Here is a 22,087-nt window from a genome sequence, read left to right as displayed (position 1 = left end):
CTAACCACAATGATTTGATCATGAGTAACGCTGATTGGCCAACTGATCACTGAGTATTAAATCATAATAGCAGACGTACCAGTACATACCAGTACATATAGGAATATCAGCAGGAGTCTCTTGTGCCAGTGGATGCTGTTGTTCTCACATTATGGGCAAGGAAACTGAGGCCACTGAAGTCAAAGAGTCTGACTACAGCCGTACGACTTTGGAGGACCCAGCTTCACCCTTGCCTGCCTCATCACTAGAGTCCACATTCCTGACACTGCAGGAGTCTGCTTCTGCCATAACCACTAGGCATATACTGTTCTCAGCAATGTTCGAAGACAAACATGTGTGCCGTCCTCTGCATGCTGACAAACGCTTCTGTACAACCGCACCAAGGTTGTTACAGAAATACCACTCTTATAAACCTGTATGCTGTTGTGTCTAGCTTTATGCGTGTGCTGAAGTCTTAAATTCAGGTCCTCACATATATGTAGCAGTGTTCTTCTATGCACTGAGTCACCTCCCTGGCTTTATGATGAATGTGCTCTAATGTCTGTTTGTGAGAGAAGACATGAGGTATTTATTGGGCATCTGACTTTGTTTAACACAATGTCCTACAAATGCACAGCTTTTCATATCCGAATAACATTCCATTGTATACATGCACCACACTCTCTTCACCACTCATCTCTAGATGACATCAAGTTTGATGCCATTTCTAAGTGATTATGATGAGAGCTAAAGGAAGTAGGGCCTCACAGGTACCTCCTTAACATGCTGGTTGTTTTCCTTCGGGTCTATAGCCATGTGATAGATATGAAACATAAAACAGCTAAACAGTTCTATTTTTACGGATTTTCATTAAACTTTATTATTATTATATTAGTATGTGGGTATATGCTGTATTGTGTGGGCATGTGTATGTCATGGAATGCATGTGGAGGTCAGAGACAACATTGAGGAGTCCCTTCTTTCATTCCACCCTTACTCAGGTTCTAGGATCTACCAGTTTAGGCATCTACTTGATCCAAAGCTTTTCTTTCTTTCTTTCTTTCTTTCTTTCTTTCTTTCTTTCTTTCTTTCTTTCTTTCTTTCTTCCTTCCTTCCTTCCTTCCTTCCTTTCTTTCCTCCTTCCTTCCTTCCTTCCTTCCTTTCTTTCTTTTTTTTCTTTCTTTCTTTCTTTCTTTCTTTCTTTCTTTCTTTCTTTTTGTTGTTTTTTGTTTTGTTTTGCAACAAGGTTTCTCTGTGTGTCTTTGATTGCCTTGGAATTCGCTCTGTAGACCAAGTTGGCCTCGAACTCAGAGATCTGCCTGCCTCTGCCGCTGAGTGTTGGAATTAAAGGTGTGTATCACCTACAGGAGACCTCATGTCTTTTTGATAATAGACATTCTAAGAGGGCAAGATGATATCCCATTATGATTTGATTTGACCATTTCTTCCCTCTGACATTATTGAAGTCAATTTTTTATTCTGTTTTTGTAAATCTATTGGTCATCAAAATATCTTCCATTGGGAAGTCTCTACCTTCCACTGTGGCCCATTTTTAACTGAATTATTTAGGGAAGTAGTTAATTATATTATCAGATTCCTAATATTTTATTAATGTTCTGTATCTTAGATGAGCAGCTTTTAGATTTTTTTTTCTATTCTGTAACTTCAGTCCCAGGGGATCTAATATCCTCTCTAGGACAACCCAGCCATGGCAAACATGGTTTGCAAAGGCACTGCAGATAGAGCATTTACATGCATAAGTTTTAAAAAAAATCTCATCTTCTGAGTAGCACAAACTTGAAGTTTTGTGTTCAGTAACTGCATGTGGATGGTGATGACCAGAATAGAATGGACAGACAGGGGACACACACTCATTGTTGTAGAATGTGTCTTTGAGCGCTATAAATATGCAATAACATTTCTCAGTATCCACTAAAATAAGTTGCTCTGAGAAATTACAAGGTATAGTAAAAGGATGCGTTTTGATAATTTGATAAGTTTTCTTAAGCTCCAAGTTCTTCACTGAGCCCCTTTGTGTAGGTAGGCAAATGATTATCAAAATCTATTTATGAAACAAACTCAGATATTTGGACAGTTAGATGAGTTAATAAAATGTATGCTGTAAAGGCATGAAAGCCTAGGTTTATATTCCCAAGCACCCTTGTAAAAACTGAGCATGGCTGTGTATGTCTGTAACTCCAGTGCTGGAGGACAGAGACAGGTGGATTCTGGGGGCTTGTTATCCAGCCAGTCTAACTAAAGGGGTGAGCTTGAGTTTCTTTGAGAGACTCTGACTCAAAGAAAAACCTAGGGGGAGAAGTGATTGAGGAAGATGTTCTGTGTCAATCTCTGGCGTCCTCACACACATGTCAGTAAGCACACACACACACACACACACACACACACACACACACACACACACACAAGCAACACAACAATGCTTATACAAGCAAGCAAATAGAGAGCCAGGGAAGGAAGATGCTTGTTTCCTGATACAGTCTTTCCTTTGTAAATTCCCAGTCCTATTTTATTATTTGTTCTTGTCCCATACCTTATATTCATAACTCCCTCAATTTCTACTGACCCTGAATATCAGTTTGTAGGTCAGAGCACGCCATGCTGTCATCGGGAGATATGTAAGTACAACTGAGACATAAGTGGTTAAGACCCTCTGCTTGACCTTAAATTAAAGGAACAAAAGAAAGCATAAGCGGATTCCAGATCTGAAGAAAAATTAGAAGAATATACTGGGTTCTGGCAGCTAAGGAAGTTTGTCATGAAGGAAGGAAGACTTATGTGTCTTAAATCACAACACATGGGTGAGTTATCTCCCTCATCCTCAGAGCAGCTGTGAATGCAACTCTATCCAGGTACAATAACCCCATGCAATTTGATCTGAACTGAGGTTCAGGAGAATGACTGTTCTCTCTGCTGTAGGCAATTACCCTATCTCATCTTCTCTAGAGAAGCTATTTGAGATTAGCAAACTGTTCTCCTCTGTCCTTCAGAGACACCAGGACCAATTTGTTGGAGGGAACGGACCAGCAGTATCGGATGACTGGCTGAGTTCCAGGACCTCAGCATTTGTGAATCGAGTCTGACACTTGAAGCTCCATGGGACTTGTAGAGAGCTTTGATAAAATTGCTGAAGAAGCTGGCTGGGACAGCAGATGTAGGCACACATTGCACCCTATTCTAAAGTTAGTTGGAAAATAAATCAAACAAAAAGACAAATGCAAAATAAGTACCCCCCTCAAAAAAAAGCATGAAAGGGTCTTTTCTTTCAGAACAGCCCAGAGGACTGGTCACACAAGGACTGGCTCATACGAAGAGACGACTGGATTCTGGAAACGGGTTAATATATTGAAGATGAGCTTTCATATACTCACTATTTATTATTAACATAGACTCTGAGCTTGTAAATTTAGATGTTAATTATAAAAGGCAGATGAGATGCAAACTGGGGAGAGGGTTTCATCTGTAAAATACTTGTCTTGGAAGCATAAGGAACTGAGTTTGATTTTTGGAACCCACATAAAACACAGGGCATTGTGTCATGAAGTTGTAATCCCATCACTGGGGTCATAGAAACTAGAGAATCTTTAGGACTCACTAATCAGCTAACCTTGGCTGTCTGAAAATAATGTGGGAGAATCTCCTAAGATTAGACACTATCTTTCACACATGTATGTGCACACCTGCACACAAAGACCCACTCACATGTTGCTTTGTTTTGTTTTTCTTTCTCTCTCTCTCTCTCTCTCTCTCTCTCTCTCTCTCTCTCTCTTTTTCTTTTGGCTGTTTTCAATTCTGTGTGTATATGTGTGTGCATGAATGTATATGTGTATATGTATGTATGAGTACTTAATGAATGTATGTATGGGTATAGAGGTATGGATTCAACCACACCTGTCATCCCTCAGATGCTGCCAGCCTTGAGTTTTTGAGACAGGGTCTATTAGTGACCTGAAACCTGCCAGATAGGCTAGGGTGGTCAGCCAGAGGGCCACAGAAATCCATTAGTTTTTGCCTTCCCAGTGTTGGGATTAAAAACAACTGCCACTACATATTCCCCTTTCCCCCCCTAAAACAGGAGTTGTTCTGGATATTGAAGTCAGATCCTTATATTTGTGAGGCAAACACTATACCAAACTGAGCCATCCTTTGCCATGCATGTCTGAACTCACACTCATTTTCCTCGTCTCGGCTACTTGAGAAGTGAGAATGTCCATAAACCCAAGCTTCCATCAATCATGATAAAACTGATCTTGTTTCTCCCAGATAAAATCTATACATACAATTTAATCATATTAACCTAATCTTCAGAAAATAAATACAATTAATTAAAATATTTTAACTAACCTGTAACCTTCCCACTTTAATGCTCACTGACTGGTCTTTCTTTCTTTATTTTTTTTTTTTTTTTGATAGCATCAAAGACAACAAGAAATAATTTCTATAGGATTGATAATGAAAGGATTCTCCTTCTACCAACTTCTCCCCTGGGAGAGGGGAGCTCTGGTATCTAATACACCAAACCCATCAATTGTTGTGCTTATGTAAATGTTATTGGCTGTGTGCTACCAGTCAACTAGGTGACAGTCACATGATCAATCCCAAGAGCCTTTTAAAAGGTGTAAGTATAGGTTAGCTAGACGGCACAGTGAGTTCTCAGTACCACACTAGGCAGTTCATACCCACTTAATAGTCCAGCTCCAGGGGATATGATACTCCCTCTGGCCTCACTGGGTGCTTGCCTCCTCCTGTAAATACCCATACACACACACACACACATGCAAATAAATAAGGATGAAATAACTCTTTTTTAAAAGATAAGCATTATTTAATGGGAGAAATTATTCAAAAAATAATCCCTTCTTAAAACTCTTAAGGACCGCAATAGGAACTCACAGTCTCTTTTAATAGTAATTAACTTATGTAGATATCATACTGGCCCTATGTTTCTTCCAAAGTCCAGATTATTTAATATTTCCTTGCCTTAAACACACCCACGTGAAAGGTTATTATTCTTTAAAAATTGGCTGCAGGGAAGTCAGCAGATGGCAGTGCATTGTTATGGTACCTGCTTAATTTTGCATCCCCTGTATAACCGCTGGGTGTGTATGACCTCTCTGAAATACCCGTTCCCTGTTACACAGAGCGACTCATTCTGAGGTTTATATAACAATTCTGGGCTTGTTAGTCATACAACTCCAAACCAGCAATTTTCCATCATGATGCATTTGCCCGGGTTTTGTCTTAACTCAAAATTGCCCTGTGTGACCCATAAGCATCACGAAAGTGACATTTCTGAGCCCAGGCATCTAATCCTAGATTGTATTTACCTATTTCCAAATATTTGCACCATCTGTGATTCCATATTGGTTTTTTTGGCTTCACTGTTACAGCCCAAGGACTCTAGTTCTGGGAAGGAATGAAGCAACACTTTGAATACTGAATGTATGATAAGCAGGAGATGGAATTTATCCATGAGATGAGGAGAGGAAATAACACACTCAGGAGACTTGATGCATATGCAGTTTGCCACCTTCAACGCCCAAATCTGTTGACTTCTTGGCACTGATAAGGAATATATAAACAAAGGTTACACATTCCCTTAACCAACTCCCAATGCATGTTTGCTCTGAACCTCGTAATCTTCATATCAACAAGATAGGCGCTCAGGATTAAAGGTGACCTTCAGTTTCTGAGTTAATCAAATAAATGGGCAGAGGTTCTTTAAAACCAGGTCCCCATGTATGGAAACCGAGGCATTCAGCATAATTTGATTTTCCATCACACTGCAGAGATCCAGTCAAGCAGAACAACACATTAAGAATCAAATAATAAATACTGCATCTGTCTGTCCTTCCCAGGTGAAAAGCCCCTCTATGGTCTACCCTCCCAACAATTCTATGAGGACAACACCATTTCACTTCCAGAAGCAATGTAAATTCGGGGAGAGACTGAGTAAAATAAACTCAATCTAGAAAGTCAAGGTTCTGGGGTTCAGTGTGAACTAAAATGAATAAGCATCCCCAGTTGTTTCCACCAAAAGAAATTATGCATGACCCAGAAATTCTTTATATAGATTGAGTTATTCAGCATATAAACATTTCTCATTCCTGGTATTAGAACTTGGTTCCCTGACAACACTGTTTAAAAATAAAAATAATCACAGTTTCTGCAATGAAATCACACTCACTAAGAAGCCCAACTACTCAGGGTTGTATCTGCATGTACATGTACATCTATTTCTGTGTGTATACATGTGTGTCTGGTTCTGAGGCCTCTGCTTGTGTGTGTGTGTGTGTGTGTGTGTGTGTGTGTGTGTACATCTGTTCATGTTTGTGCCCGATAAATGGCTTAGAAAAATCATGAAACATACCAGTATTCAGAGTTCCAAAGAACTGCAGTTCTGAAGGCAAGTGTCTAACATGATTGCCATGCAAGTTTGGGCATCTGAGTTCAGAGTCCAAGTACCATGTTAAAACAACAGATGTGGTAGTACATTTGTAAGCTCTCTGCTCCTACAGTGAGTGAAAAGCAGAGTCAAAAGCCAAGAAGAACAATGCGCCAAATAGGCTGGTGAACGCAACATCAAAGAATAAGAACTTGTGTCTTAAACACTGTAGGAGGCAAGGAGCAACCCTTGAAGATGTCCTCTGACCTCCACACCCACCTGTGGACCATGTGAACTTTCACTCTCACACACAAGTACGCGCATATTCCATACATATAAGAATATTTTATGAAGAGGCCGAGTGTGGTGATCAGTGGGTTCTGACACAAGACAGGAAGCCTAAGAAAGTTCACTTCTTTGTAAATAGAGGGGGCACCATCATTTCTTGGAATGGTGGGTTTCACAGTGGGCTTTCATACTGTCAATATGGTTGGGAATCAACTTCTTGTCATAACTCTACAGATGACACAAATATGCTCTTCTACGAAGGGTTGCAGCTCATGATCAAAAGACTAAGGACACTATCTTAGACTTAATCCATTGCAAGGGAAGACTCTGCAGATGCCAACTGAGTTATGCGTATGGACTTGAAACTTTTAGAATACACATACTAAATCATTAAAAGGTCATAATAACAAGTTTCACTATGACATTTCATAAATGTAATACCTTTTCCATCTATTCACCTCCCATTATCTCTTTAGCAAACTGCCTGATGCTCACTCACACATCCATCTCATTATTATGAAAATTTGCTTTCTTTGTTAACAAATGGTATGGTAAAGCTGTAGGTGCACCACATCAAATTACTGAGCCTGAGAGATGTCTCATCTCATCAACCAAGCACACTTGCTTCTCTTTCAGAAGACCAGAATTGGGTTCCCAGCACCCACAGTGGGCAGTTCACAGCCACCTATAACTCCACCTCCAGGAAGACCTGACAACTTCTGATGTCCTCCACGGTGCTGCACTTACAAGCACATAGCTACACACACATAGACATAATTAAAGTAAAATGATAAAATAAATCTTCGAAATACAATTCATTATCATTTATTTGTATATAAAAGGTCACACTTATGTCGAAACCTAAGGAAATTGAAAGTGGCATTCTGACACCACCCAGGTAAACAGTCAGCTCTCACACTAGGAGACATCCAGGACCAAACACAGCTTCTAACTCTATAAACAAATCTGTGATTTGAGACAGTCGGCTCACTTCTGGGTCGTTACTAATTTAATAAGTAGGTTGTTTTAGGCTGAGGTAACAGAAGTGTTTCTCAGACTATGGACATCGCTGCTGATGCTTGGGCTGTTTCCAAGAAGGAGTTTGGGGAGGCGAGACCGGCAGTGACATCAAGATCCATTCTTTATGTCAGGAGATCCAGTGTGGCAGAAGTAAATTTCAGAAACTTAAGAAAAGAGAAGAAAGTTTGCTCGAGTTTAGAGATGTCACATATAAAAGGGGAGAAAAAAAATCAGAAATACATCGTTCTGAGAATCCTAGAGATGTCCCAACAGGTAAGCACTTGCTGCAAGTACATGAGGACTTCAGTTCCAAGCATCTATTTTAAAAGCTAGGCTTAATTGTACCTACTTCTGTCACCTCAGTGCTGAAGGAAGGAGACATGGCTGCTAGCCTTACTATTGGTTGTGTGAGCCTTGTGTCAAGGAAATTGGCAGAGTGCTGCATATACATATCCATCACACACACACACACACACACACACACACACACACACACCCTCCTATGGTTCATTTACACAGGAATATATCCTATAAACATATGTGTGCATGCACATGCGTACACCCCATACCCATCCTCCTATGGTTCCCTTACACTAGAACATGCCCCCCTACAGAATACATTTTGTACAATAAATAGAGTTCTGATGTTCTAAGTCTGTGAGGGTTGGAAGGAACTCCTCACCACCGCAGGAGGCACTAAATCGGGTCCCTGAAACTCAGAGCAACCCACAACCACAGTGAAACATTTCCATCCCTACACCATGTTAGAATCACACATGCTTATCGGTGCTCCCAAGATGATCCTCGAGAAGCTGACAGTGAGACCAGCAAGACGGCTCAGTTGAGAAAGGTGCTAGTTGCCACTCCTAACCACCCCATTGTGGTGGAAAGAGAAAACAAGCCCACAGGGTATCCACTGACCACTGCACATGCACATTGCCACATCAATGCCCCCACTCAAGCAAATAAACAGACAGGTCCAAATATTTTAATAGAAGCAGCATACCCTGCGTAGTTCAGACAAATGAAAAGTTCTTAATCTCAGTGCTTTGCGTTCACCTCTAGTGGGTTGGGAGTTATTACACCCTACCCATTGCTAACAGATTTTGAGATTTCTCTATCTTCATCTCCTTGTTTTGTGTTACTTTGTCAACTAACTTTGACTTTATTTTTCACTACTTTTGACATAATTTTTTAATTTCTCTCATCTATATTTACATTTATCTATTCTTCCGTGTACATTACTTTGTTCTAGTGCTATTATTTCTAAATTAATTTTAACATCTACTGAATTAATATGCGGTATTTTTTAAGCAATTTTGTTCTTCTTTGGGTAAGACATGACATCTTCACAAAATATCATTAAATAATAAAATATATTTAAACATCTAAGGACAGCCAAAAAGAAGCAGCATATCCACAATTCCTTGGATCAAAAAAGAGAAAGAACCCAGTTGTGGAAGCTGGATAGAGGCTAATGAGATGGTTCAGTGAGTAATCAAGCTTGCCACTAAGATTGATGACTTTAATTTGGTCCCTGGAATCCATATTGTAGAAGATAGAACAGATTCCTGAAAATTGTCCTTTGACCTCCATGCATATGTCTAGCATGTGTTTGTCTGTCTGTCTGTGTGTGTGTGTGTGTGTTTAGGTGTGAGAGGGGAGGGAAGAGAAGTTCACCAGCTACCACCAAAGCTGAGACTGAAATTTAAGAATTCTGTGGAAGGCAGAGAGTTTTCTTTAACAATGTAGCTCCTCATAGGTTGGGCACACTGCAACATACAGCTTCACTGAACATGTGAACAGCAGACTTGACTAGGTTGATTATTAAAAAGCAAAGAAAAGATGACATACAAAGTCAGAGTAGGTAGGGGGTTCTGGGAAGAGTTCTGGGGAAAGGTGAGGTTGAATATGATCAAAACTCATTGTATACATGTATGAAATCTCAAATCATAATGATAGTGTATATTTTATATGATACTGGATAATTCAGCACATGCTCACTTAACTTTTTGAATGCCCATGCTCCTCTTTTTATAGAACTAAAAAGAAAAGAAGAAGCCTGGTGTTTTCCAATAATGTCCCTAAGAATAACAGACTTGATACAACAATATTTTCATAGACACCCAGGTCCCTGGAAATTTAAAGTAGCCAAACAAATGATCTGTTTCTAAATTGATGAATGTTTTGTAACACAGATTTGTTTCTCTCTCTGTTTTCTTTTAGGGGATGGCCACTCATTTGACCATGCTCCAATGAGTATATGGGCAAGACAAATTGGACTTGGTGTTTTGTCTTGTTTTCTTTTGTTTAAGAGGTTAGGGTGAAAAGGTGAGAGGGTGGACAAGGGAGGAATGTGAAATGAATGTGATTGGAATGCATTATGTGAAATTTACAAACAATTAATAAAAATGTTAAGTTGAGGAATAGAAGACATACTTTGTGTTGGAAATATAACTTAGCTGGTGGTGGTTACCTGACATTCATAAATCTTTGAATTCTATTCCCTGTCCTATGGGGAACCAGGTATGGTACTAAGTACCTGTAATCCTAGCACTTCTAGTAGAAGGAGGAGGTCATGAATTCAAGTCATCCTTGGCTACGTACCAAACTGGAGAACAACCTGTGCTATCTGAGAACCTGCCTCAGAGGAACAATGTTAAATAAAATTACTTTTTAAGTCCAGTTTGAATGTAGTCTTTTCTACCAATTCCCCACTGTTTAAGTGAGAAAAGGCATTTGGTAAATTTGTAATATTTTTAGTTTAAAAAATGTATTTAGGAAACACACACACACACATGCACACACACACACACACACACACACACACACATCCCAACACAAGGGGATAGAGAGATTGCTCAGTGATTAAGGGCCCAAATTCAATTCCCATCACTCACATCTATCAGCTCATAGTCACGTGTAACTTCAGTTCCAAGGGTTTAGACATGCTCTTCTTCCCTCCTCAGGCACTGTACATATATGAATATACCCACATACACATATGCATATTAAAGTTAAAGAAAAATGATGTTATTGTTTCTAAATGCAAAATGTCAATGTCGTGCATTTTACAATTATTTCTGTCTTTGAAAAGTGATTAATGGATGGATGAGCCTGAAAGGTTCCTCTTGCTGGACCCCTCAGGTTCCACTAGAAGACTTTCTTACCTCCCCATGCTTGCATCATTAATGTAGCTTTCACCAGGTTCCCTGGTTCACTGTTTCTAAATAAACCACCAGAGAGCCTGCCATTCTCATTCTCAATTATAACCCAACCTTGTCACACTGCTCTTTTCAAGGCAGACACCACCGAATGAAATAAAAAATCGAATGTTCATTTAGCTCTCAAAAAGGAGATGGGTATGAAGCTAATAAAAATGACTGTTTCTCTCACTTGTCTTCATTTGCTTTCTTGTAACCTCATGCATAGCTATTTGTTCTAACCTAAGAAAATCAATAGGTATGAGAAATTACAATGATATTAAAGTCAAGTAGTATGGAGTTTGCCGGGAGAACATTTCCCAGTGTAGAGTCAGTTTTTATTATGAACTCAACTAACTTTTCTTTTTATGATTTAAAAAAATTCTATGTGTATAGGGGCTCCCCAAAGCCCTGATGCTAAAGTTATAAGAATTTGTAAGCTGTCTGCTGCTGCTGGGACTCTCAACTCTGCTCCTCTGATAAAACAATCAGCATCTTCCATTTGAACTTTTACTCCAGCTTGTTGACTAACTTTGCTGAAACTTCCACATGATATATCACAAGGCATCAACTAAAAAACAGTTGTAAAGCCATCATTTCTGTGACCTAAATTCTGGAAAGAGAATATTTAACCAAGAATATTTCAAAACATATTTTAATTAAGCCTTTTAGAAAAGCAGTAAGTGTCCATCTAAAAATAATGGAGATAAGTGAAGCTGTCACAAATTGGTTTTTCCCAATCCTGTATAATAATGTAGAATTAAAAATGAAGTGTATTTCAATACCACACACATACATATACATCATGTGATATATATATATATATATATATATTTGATGATAAAGACAAAAACATACATTTACTGAGAATTTTTGTTGACAAAATTGCCAAATTATTCTTTCAAAGAATGTACTGTAAGTACAGGTCCCAAGTACCCACATTAGAAGCCAGGTATGACAGTGTGTGTCTATAATCTCAGCTATAGGGTGAGGTAGAGATTAATGGATCCTTGAGACTCACTGGCCAGACAGTTTAGCTGAGACAGTAAGCTTTGGATACAGGGAGAGACTCTGCTTCAAAAAAAAATGAAACATGGTAGTGAAGATGCCCCAAATGATGAAGAATTCTAGCATCCACATATGTACTTACATGTGCATATAAGGGAGGAAGGAGAAGGGGAAGGAGGGAGGAAGGGGGAAAGAGGGATGGAGGGAGGGAAGAAGGAAAGGAGGAGAGGGAGAGAGAAAACACAGAGAGGGAACTATATCAAGAGATCTAAAGGTCTAGAAGCCTGACAATACTGAGAGTAAACATTTCTCTTGCTTGGTTGTTCACAAGCCCTAAGAGCACTCTCTTCTGCTTTCTCCTCACTCCCTTCCTTTCGAAGCTATACTGTGGTTTTTAGAGGAGCTGTGGATGGCATCATGAGTAGGAGGTGATGGCTTCAATCTGCAATCTGTTTAAACTCTGCTCTTAACCCTTCATCTTGTCATCTCATCTCCCTGCCTCCAAATAACCAAATCGAAAAGCCCATTTAGTGTTTTGTTTTCTGTTTGTACAAAAATGTTCTGTTCTTATCAGTTGAATGACATATTACCTGAACACTTGTTGGAAATTATTAATATTTTTACTATTCCAGATAAACAATGTCATGGTAAGTAAAAGGTCACTTTATTACATAGAAGACATGATAAAAAAAAGTACTTTGAATGATAATTCCTGAGAAGAATAATTCAAAATAAAAAAAAATCACCAGTCTTTCATAAAGGTGGACTATTTGGAGTGGCAATGGATGTTAGATTTCCTACTGTATAAAAAATTCTGAGACTTCAGGACAGCTCAACAGGAGATGAATATATGACAGATCTCTGTCTCAATGACCTTATTTCCTCAAACCGTATTATTTGTCTCTGTTTGAACCTAGGAGTGATAATCGCCCCTTAGGCAAATGTGACTCATTGTCTCTTGGAGGAAGGTGTATTTAAATTCCTTAGAGAGCACATGATTTCTACTTTAGAAAAAGAAGAGGACTCAGCTGAGCTCATGAGCCACCAGGTGAAGTACTTGCAAGCCAGCACGAGGACCCCAGTCCAGGTCTCCAGTGGCCACATGATAAAATGAGTGTGATGGACTGCCTCTGCAGCACAGCTCTGGAGAAGCAGAGGCAGGTGGACATCAGGGGCTTGATGGTCAGATAGATTACAGGGAAAATCAAGGATCTTGAGGGACCTCAAACAAGATGGAAAAGAAATGGACGAATGTATCTGATTTTGACCTCTGGCTTCCACATACACATACTCAGGTGAACTCACTCTCAAAATAGATGTCTACATATATCTATATAACACCTCTAACATCTCAAATATACACACACATACACACACACACACACACCATACAGATACATTGAGATTGCCAAATCTATGGAAATCTGGCCAATGAAAATGTGAAAGCAGGGGCTAGACAGGTTGCTCAGTAGTTAAGAACACTTGCCATTTCTGCAAAGGACTTGAGTTTAGCTCCCAGCATTCATGGCCTCGCTCAGTCACTTGTAACTCTAGCTTCAGAGAATCTGACACCCTCTTCTGATCTCTGAAGATACTGCATTCACATGTACATACCCACACACAGATGAACACACACACACACTTTAAAATAATAAAATAAATCTTTAAAGTAATTTGAAACATTACTGTGCTGAGGATAAAAATATAGTACACAGACTCGATTAACACCTTTAAAATGTTATTCAGCAAGGATGAAAATACAAGGGAGTAATATTCTCAGAAGAATATCAGTGTATGATGTGTTGTATATATGTGTTGCGCTGGAAGAATTCGGGGCAGGGGAATGCTTCTGACTATGCTTGCTGACCCTCCTGACCCCAGTGATGCCGGAGACATACCCTGGGATATTGCAGAATTCCATACTATAACCTCTCAAAGGAGACTGAAATTTCATCCCAAGGAATGTTTCTTTTAAAATAGTTCACTATACATTTTCCTTTTGTGTGTGTATGTATATGTATATATATACACACACACACATATATATATATATATACATATATATGTGTGTGTGTGTGTATGCTTCTTGACAATTACACACATATGTATAACACATTTTGATGATGTCACCAAACTTTTTTTTCCTTCCTCCAACAAGCATGCCTCCTACTTTGTTGTCATTTTTATAAATGACCCACTGAGTCCACTCAGGGTTATCTATAAGTGCATGAGTATGAGGCTATTTATTGGATCTTGGACAACAGACCAGTGACTACACCACTGAAGAAAAAGGAGCCAGTCCTCTGGCACCTAATGGCTGCTTGGGGACAGAGATTCACTTTTCTTTAGAAGGGCACCGTTGATTGCTTTGCCATGCCAATGACCCTGCGGATGATGCAAAGGCCATGTGCAAAAGGTTCTAATAGGATCTAATGAGTTCAGGAAATAAATGAATTCTAAAAGTTACAAAGTGAGGACGTGGAGTTGGGAGGAAGGTGGTATGGGGAATCTTCGAGTGGAGTTGAAGAAGGGGAGTGAAGGGTGGATATGATCAAATACACTGTGTGAATATGTGAAAATTTCAAAGAGTAAGTAGAAAGGATAGTGGACCCCCCTTCTCCTTAGCAGCAATTAACGGCCATCCGTTCTTCAGTGAAGGGTGGGTAGAACCTCATATGCCCCCCTTATCCAGTGTAATATTGTTGGTGCTCAATATTGTGGACTTCCTTTGAAGACAAAAGTTTCAAGTTCCTGAGTGCATGGCTGTGTCCCTAGGATAAAGTTCTATAAACCACATCACTTCCTCAAACACTCTTCTTTTTAGACTGATTATCTAACTAAGTGAACTGCATTGGAAACTCTATGTAACGTAATTGATACTTAATTAAACTGTTAGAGAATTAACCTGTATTTATTTTCAGCTTGGTCTATTAGAGAATGGTGTGACCAAATGAGTTTTGATTGATTGGATTCTGAGATGCAACAGAAATACTTTGAAACCTGAATGTCTTGAAGTATAAAAATACGTATCATATGATACGTATACACACAGACAGACTTATTGAATCTTAAAAATTTCCACTGAGAGTTTATGAAATATAATGTGTTTGTTAGAGGTGACTTATGATCCTCTTTTTATTATTTAGATTTGGATTGGGCTCTTATTTCCAGTCCACACATTAATGAGATTGTTGACTATGAGATGTTCATTCTTCAAAAGGCACTCTTGTTTTCCATATTATTTCATTTAATCAATGAAGGAAGCTTGCAAAGTTCTTACAGTCTCCTTCATTCACAGGAGAAATGAAGATATAAATCATCTTGTCTGTCCTGAGCTGCGTTTGTGTTGTTGTGATAAGACAGACTGACAGAAAGCAACTGCAGGAAAAGGGTTTATTTTGACTTTTAATTGTGGGTTAGAATGCATCACTGCAGGGAAGTGAAGGAAACAGGAGTTTGAAGCAGGTAGGCACATCACATCATCCACAGCAAAGATCAGAGAGAATGAATGCATGCAAGCCTAGTACTCAGCTGGCTTTCTCTACTCATATACAGACCTGAGTCAGGGGTTGGCACCACCCACTTTCAGGTGGGTCTTCCCACATCAGTGAGGGCCAACAAGGCAATTGTCATAGATATTCTCATAGGTCAAACAGGTCTGGGCAATCCTTCATTAAGACTCTTCATTAAGATTCCCAGGTGAATCTAGCTTGAGACAAGCTGAAAATTACTGGTAGATACACACATAACTTTGAATTTACGATTTCTAGCAAATACCCACAGATGAAAGTTAGTAAATATTTATAGTTGGCGGCACAAAATTCTCAGTTATAGTCATGAAAATTAGTGGCTCCATTTTTCCCCCCAGTTTGGAAGATATTTAGCTTAAACATTTTTTTTCAGTGAAATAAACATAAGATAATTTAGCATTAATATTTAACAACACAATTTCCTTTAATGTGTTTTTATATAATTTAATTTTTTAATCGTGTCATTTTCTCATCCTTTGAAATAAATAAATAGATACAAAACCAGATAATTCTCAGCAAGATGTTTTTATGGTATATTCTCAATTCAGTAGACAAAATGGCTTGTATATAAAATATTTATGTTGTATATTTTATTAGTTTATGGTTGTATGTTTAAGTGAATAAAATAAGAAATTAAGAGAGAGTAATATGCCAGGTATGTTGGTCACACCTGTTACCTCAACCCTGAGGAGGGAAGATCATGAGGTGGGGGTCTTTCTTGATACATGGGGAGTTCAAGCTAACCCTGGGACACATAGCAAGACCTTATTTCAGAAGTCCCAAAATCTCCTTAGGAGGCTAAGGAGATGGTAAATCAGTCAGAAAACTACTTGATGTCCAAGTGGGAGAACCTAGTTGGGATCCTCAGCACACACATGAGATCCAGGAGCAGAAACTCTGAGAAAGAGAGGACAGGTGGAGAACAATAGCGGGAGATGCTGGACGTTGACACCTTACACACATAAAGGCACAAAGACACACATGCACACACATGCACACACACACACACACACACACACTCACCGAAGAAAGCGGCAAATGACAGAAACTTTATATTCTGTTCCAAATCATAGCAGAATCCTTATTCAACCATAATTATATTTTCTAACCAAATCATATGGAACTATCACTGTAAATTACAAGGTATGTTTTACATTGGCTAGAAGAAAAGCAATGTGTTCCTTATAGAGTTTGTATGGGGGGTCACATGGGCTTGCTGATGTGTTTGCTTCACAAGCTCCTACTCTGCACCCCAGGATGGCCTGGATTTCTGATGGTCCTGTTTGGCCCCCAGCACTCCGTTTACAGACCTGATTTCAAATAAGCTTTTCAGAATTATTTCCAAAGGGTTTCAAGACTCTACGCTATAAAGAATAAGTTTTAGCTAAATTTTGACATGTTTATATGTGAGCAGAAAAACATAGACAATGTTTTTACAACTTTGTCTTTAGTGTACATTTCAAAATCATTAACAACCTTGCTAGACAAAGCTATGGTAAAAACACTGAACAACTACCCTATCAAATTGTTTTCAATTAGTGTTACCTAACAGTTCAGAGTAAAATGCCTCTATTTGCCTAATTCTTTTCATACAAGGCCTATATCATCATAACTTGGCCATGAATTAGTTATCAGGAGACCTGCAGGTGTCAGCTATGAAAAAATTCTACCAAAAGTGCAATTTTAAAAGAAAAAAGGCATGTCAATTATTATCATTGATGTCAAATAGTTGCTTTAAAAAGCACCATTGACTTATATTCCAGAAAGTGAGATTGCTCTTTTGTTTTATTTGGGTCTTCTGGGTACCAACAGTTGTTTTGTTTTTGTTTTGTCTTTTGGTGTTGAGAAAATAGTCAAGCATTTAGGTGTATCTGTCCCCATTGGCGTCAGCAGAATGGCGCCACCTGGTGGAACAAGAATAAATTCAAAACCTTGCCTTGCTGACTCTTAAGATATGAGAACTCTATTCGCAGACCTTGAGATCAGAGATGAGCAACAGAAACTTTCTAAAAAGCTTCTTATTTATGGTGGTTTATGTAATTTGTTTCATAGTACCTAGCTTATCTGAGGAGTGCCTAGTTAGCTTAACATCCCAAAAGGTAGCATTTACATATGTGACTGATGCTTTAAAGAGATCTACATCAATTAACCTTTCTGTGCACATATGTGCAAAGCAAAGCTTGTGATCATCTTTCCTACTTCTCGTAAAATCATGTTGCTGGGATTGTGTAGTTAAGAGATGGAACTTCTGATTTAAATGAGCCTAATTCTGTCACTTCACCATTCCTGGATACAAATTGACTTAAGTGGCTTAACTTTTTCGAGGGGACATTATATATCAGCCCTAAAGTGGAAACAGCAGCAGAAGGGACCTCAAAATGCTGCTTTGAGAGTCTAATAGGAAACTACATCTGATAAATATCTCCTGGTCAACCTAAGGACATCAGAGCGCACACAGCAACTGCTTCTGAAGGGCTTGTTCTCAGAGCATCGTGAGCTACAATTGGCCACCGCAGATCTTTAGATACATCAGTAAAAAGTGAGGATCTGATCACGTTAAGAGGAAATGATGGTGTCTTTCCATGGGGGAAGTACTTATTTTTGAACATTTTATGAATGTAGAGTATTATGAAAACAAAAATAGCTACTGTAAATGCTGTAATCAATCTTTAAAAAATAGATGAATCAACAGTTCTTTAAAAAGAGATGATTAAAATGATAAATATATTAGTCATGATTCCAAGTATTAAAACTGTGTTCAGATCCTGATTCTTTCTTGGAAGAAGTTCCCTCTGGCCAGGGCTTCTGTGACAGAGGACAGCAGGAGACAAGAGAAAGCAGAAAGGTCAAGCCCTTTACAGGTTCTGATCGCATCCAGAGTCCATGACCCCAGCCACTGCCCTTCCCAGGAAAGACTGTTCTTGCCAGTTCTAAATGAACATAGGTGTCAGGTACCACAGGACAAGGCATCTTTGAGGCTCATGAAAATCTCTATCACAGAAAGTGAAAGACCTTTTGGACAACATTCAACAATCTAAATCATTCAGAATCAATACATAGTGAGTGAGTGGCTGGAACGTGCCTCCACTTTAACCACTCAGAAGACTTTCATAAAGGCCCACTTCAAGTTAAATTTACAGATTTTTATTTTGAAGTATCGTAGCAGCCAGCACAATTAATCTAGCATATCTAGTATTGCACGGAAGTTGTCTGATAATTGAAATTCAAGGCATAGTGACTGAAGCTGCTCAATTCTTTGTGGGCTTCAGACTCTAACTCAAGTATTCACAGCGTTCACCCACATTATATGGCCATCATTTCAGATATTAATCTTTAGACAAAAGAAATGCTAGCAATAGGGATTCCCCAGGAGTTTGTGAAAGTCTCCCATGAGGCTACTGTAACAGTTATATCAATCTGACTTTGCATTTACAAAATCAACCTCCTCTAATGCATGTATAGAATGCATGCCATTGACACTTAGGAACCATGTGCAGCCACAAAATGTTTTAAAAGCAGCCAATTAGAGCGAGAGATCTGTAGATGGCCACTCTGTGAATATCTGGAACACCCGCTACAAATATACAAATATATAAATGGAATCAAGTTTGAAGCTCTTTCCCCACGTGAATTTTAAGTGTCTTATTAATCTAACAAAGGGATTTACCATGCATATATACAATGTGCTTCTGTATATCTGCCTTGCCTCTTGCAACCCACCCCCGCCCTTATGGAAGCAGTCTGCAGCACCTCGAGTTACCAGCTGGTGTCACAGGTTAGTGAGCAAAAATTTCATGTGGGGACTCTCTCGACTAATTATTCTTCTCAGTCGCATTATTCCAGGAGCAGTCAAGAGATCAAGGTTTGTGGATGAAATTTAAGGACTTCAGCTTAAGGACTTCATTCCCCTTCCCTGAAAGGGGAATGTCACAGCTGTTCTCCTCTCATGAAATATTTTTTTAAACAAGCCTAATACCCAGTCTCTACATGATGATGTGTGCTGATGTGGTGGTGGGGGGAATCAGAGGAAAGGTCTATAAGAGGGGAGCATTGTGAAGGAATGCTTTAATCTTTGCATTCCTGTCTAGGGGTAAAGGTACTGGAAGGCTGAAGGCAAACAAGAACAACAAAAACCACCTCACAAATCTGCAACATTACTCTGTCAACAGAGAGAGAAAGGACTGTAGACCTCTGAAAAATCTCCCCCACCTGTGTGTTTCATGTATGGGAAATGGGAAGGGGAGAGAAAGAGAGAAAAGAGAACATAAACCAGGAGAGATGACCAGGACTAGAATATTAGTGACAGCAGCTCTGGTATCCCTTCCTGTGCCTCAACATCGCCTGAGCCAGGGGGATTCAGAGGATCAAGAGCTGAATGGCTGGAGTCTAGTTGCCTTACTCTGTCCCAGGCCCGGTTACCTCCACTTCTAACCATGAGCTGAGAGTGTCTCTGAGGTGAACGCCTCTAGCAGCCTTCAACTGAAAATGCACTCTTGGGGCAGAGAGCTCTTTAGTGCTCCACCTCCTGCATATCTGTGCGGGGCTCCTCCAGCTCAATCACATTGTGCTGACCAAGTACCGGCTCTCTTATTCCAATTGGAATTGATGTAAACGTGACCGTGTATATAGCAAGCTCTTCACAGCTTCCCTCCTCCTCGATGGGGCATCGTCATGCTCCTGACCCCTCCAACTTTAGGAAAAAGCGTGATCCAACTCTCAAATTTCCCGAAAACCAGACACAGAGGAGACAGACATTTCTCCATAACATTAGGCTACAGACGCTCTAAAGACCCAAACAACAATAACCAAAGATGGGGTGACAGGTACCGAAGGACGCAAAAGAGACAGGATCAGCCAATACAGGGCCCCTTAGCTCTGCAGACACGACCTATCTAGACCCAACAAACCAGCAAAATCAGTGTCTTTTTTGCCCCCCTCAATGATAAATGCCGTTCTACTCCCCCATGTTTAGTTCTACTGGGCAGACTAGAAATGCCGAATCCTTCCTCTTCTCCCACCTAGCTTTTCCATCTTGGTCTTCTCAAAAGAAAATAGAAGGAAACTCTGGTAGCTTAAAGGTCGTTTGCCTACTTCAGTATCTCTGGCTAGCGCGCGTCCAAACCACAGTGAGACAGGGCTGGACCTGTGCAAGAGACTGTCTCCAGGATCGCGCTAGAACCATCCAAAACGCGTTCACGAGAAGTCAAGACTCCTCTCACAGCTAAGACCAGACCATCTCTCCCTCCCACGGCGACTCCCCCCTGGGGATCCCTGGGGGCATCTCCAGCATTTACCTCTCTGCCCCCTTCCCCGCGACTCTCCACCTTGCGCATCCCGTCGCCCAGCCCCAGAGCGCACTAGGTTGCTCTAAGTTCCTGCTGGGTCCATGAATGAGGCGAACAGAGCCTGAGAGTGGGGTGGGAGGTGGGGGGAATGAGAAGGGGCAAGCGTGGGAGCCGATCCTGAGGGACAAGGAGGAATGGCTAAGTGGAGCCACCCCTCCTGGGAGGGAGAGTCCCTAGAGGCCAACTCTCACCTGGTCAGCCGGCTGAGCCTGGCTTGCCCTGGCCCCTGGAGTGGGTTGCTGCTCCTGCTTCATGGCTGTCATCCCCTGGCCGCCCGCGTCGGAGCTCGCACTTCCTCGCGGGCACTTCGCACTCGGGGACCGTCACTTGGCAAGCGAACGCATGTCACAGACGCCCCGTCGCTCTCGGAATTGTCGGAAGAGAAGAGCGGCGGCAGCGATGGGGTGGGGGAAGGGAGCGCCAGGGAGGGGACTGAAAGCGGCAGCAGAGCCAAGCAGGCTCCCCTCTTTTGTAGGATCCCTCTTTCGGCTACCGCAGATCCTCGGGCTCCCCACTGTCCCCGCCCCCCACCACCACCCGAAAATGCAGACACCAGACGCGACCAAGTGGCAAGTTAGTGGAGCGGCGGGCGGCTGGCTGCCAGCACCTGATCGCGCCGGAGCGGTGGTTTGCAACGGCGGAGGAGCCAGGCTTTCATTCTACCGCAGTCCGCCACCCGCGCACCCGCACCGCCGCCGGCCCTCGGGGGCTCCCCGCGCGGTGCTCAGTGCGTCAGGTGCAGAAGCAGCAGCAGCAGTAGCAGCAGCAGAAGCAGCAGCCAGGCTCTGCGCTCTAGCATCTCCCGAGCAACTGTAAAGCGCGCGGGAGAGACAACCCCGCACACACGCTCCACACTCGTGTAACCCAGGCCGCCGGGCTCTGCGGGCTCCCCCTGTCCTCCCCCCCCCCCCCGGCGGGCTCCCGATAAAACCCGGAGAAGCGGAGTGTGAGCCTGTGCAAAAACCCTCGGTGGCTCCAGAGCGGCCACTAGGCATGCTCCAGCACTTTGAGAAAGCAGGGGTAGCGGGAGATCCCCGCCTGGAGCCCCACTGGGCGTGTGCAACACCTGTCTGCACTGGAGATATTTGTCCCACATGGTGACCTGCCGCTGTGTGACTGCTGACTTAAAGCAATAGAAAGGCTTTAACCTCCAGCCTGGATTCCCCAGATGGCTGCCTGGGTAACGCAATGGAATCCCTAAAGGTTTGTGAAAAATGTCATTAACTACACATGATTCTTCTTTCCACATCTTTTGCCCCGGATTCATTTTAAAAAAAAAAATCTCTTCACATTTTAAGTCCTTCCTAGTCA

The 22,087-nt window shown here is 41.0% G+C and overlaps 1 protein-coding gene across 2 annotated transcripts in view; it reads right to left on the bottom strand.

Annotated features, from left to right (window-relative positions):
• The window catches only part of Dpp10 (dipeptidyl peptidase like 10), a 723,175-nt gene extending 701,525 nt beyond the window's left edge, over window positions 1–21,650 (bottom strand). Inside the window, exon 1 of one of the 2 annotated variants that reach the window (XM_048443790.3) lies at window positions 20,968–21,650. In XM_048443790.3, the coding sequence (XP_048299747.3) occupies window positions 20,968–21,039 (72 nt within the window). In that variant the 5' untranslated portion in view covers window positions 21,040–21,650. Of the gene's footprint in view, window positions 1–20,725; window positions 20,849–20,967 lie in introns of those variants that run through there. The other variant, XM_085688334.2, reaches the window with a different exon arrangement.
• Between the last annotated feature and the right edge of the window lie 437 nt (window positions 21,651–22,087).

The sequence above is a fragment of the Myodes glareolus genome, chromosome 5 (genome assembly GCF_982192425.1).
Source record: "Myodes glareolus chromosome 5, mMyoGla1.1, whole genome shotgun sequence".
NCBI classification, from domain to species: Eukaryota; Metazoa; Chordata; class Mammalia; order Rodentia; family Cricetidae; genus Myodes; species Myodes glareolus.
The sequence above is the reverse complement of the archived record's forward strand: the minus strand, read 5'-3'. Positions and strand labels throughout refer to the sequence as shown.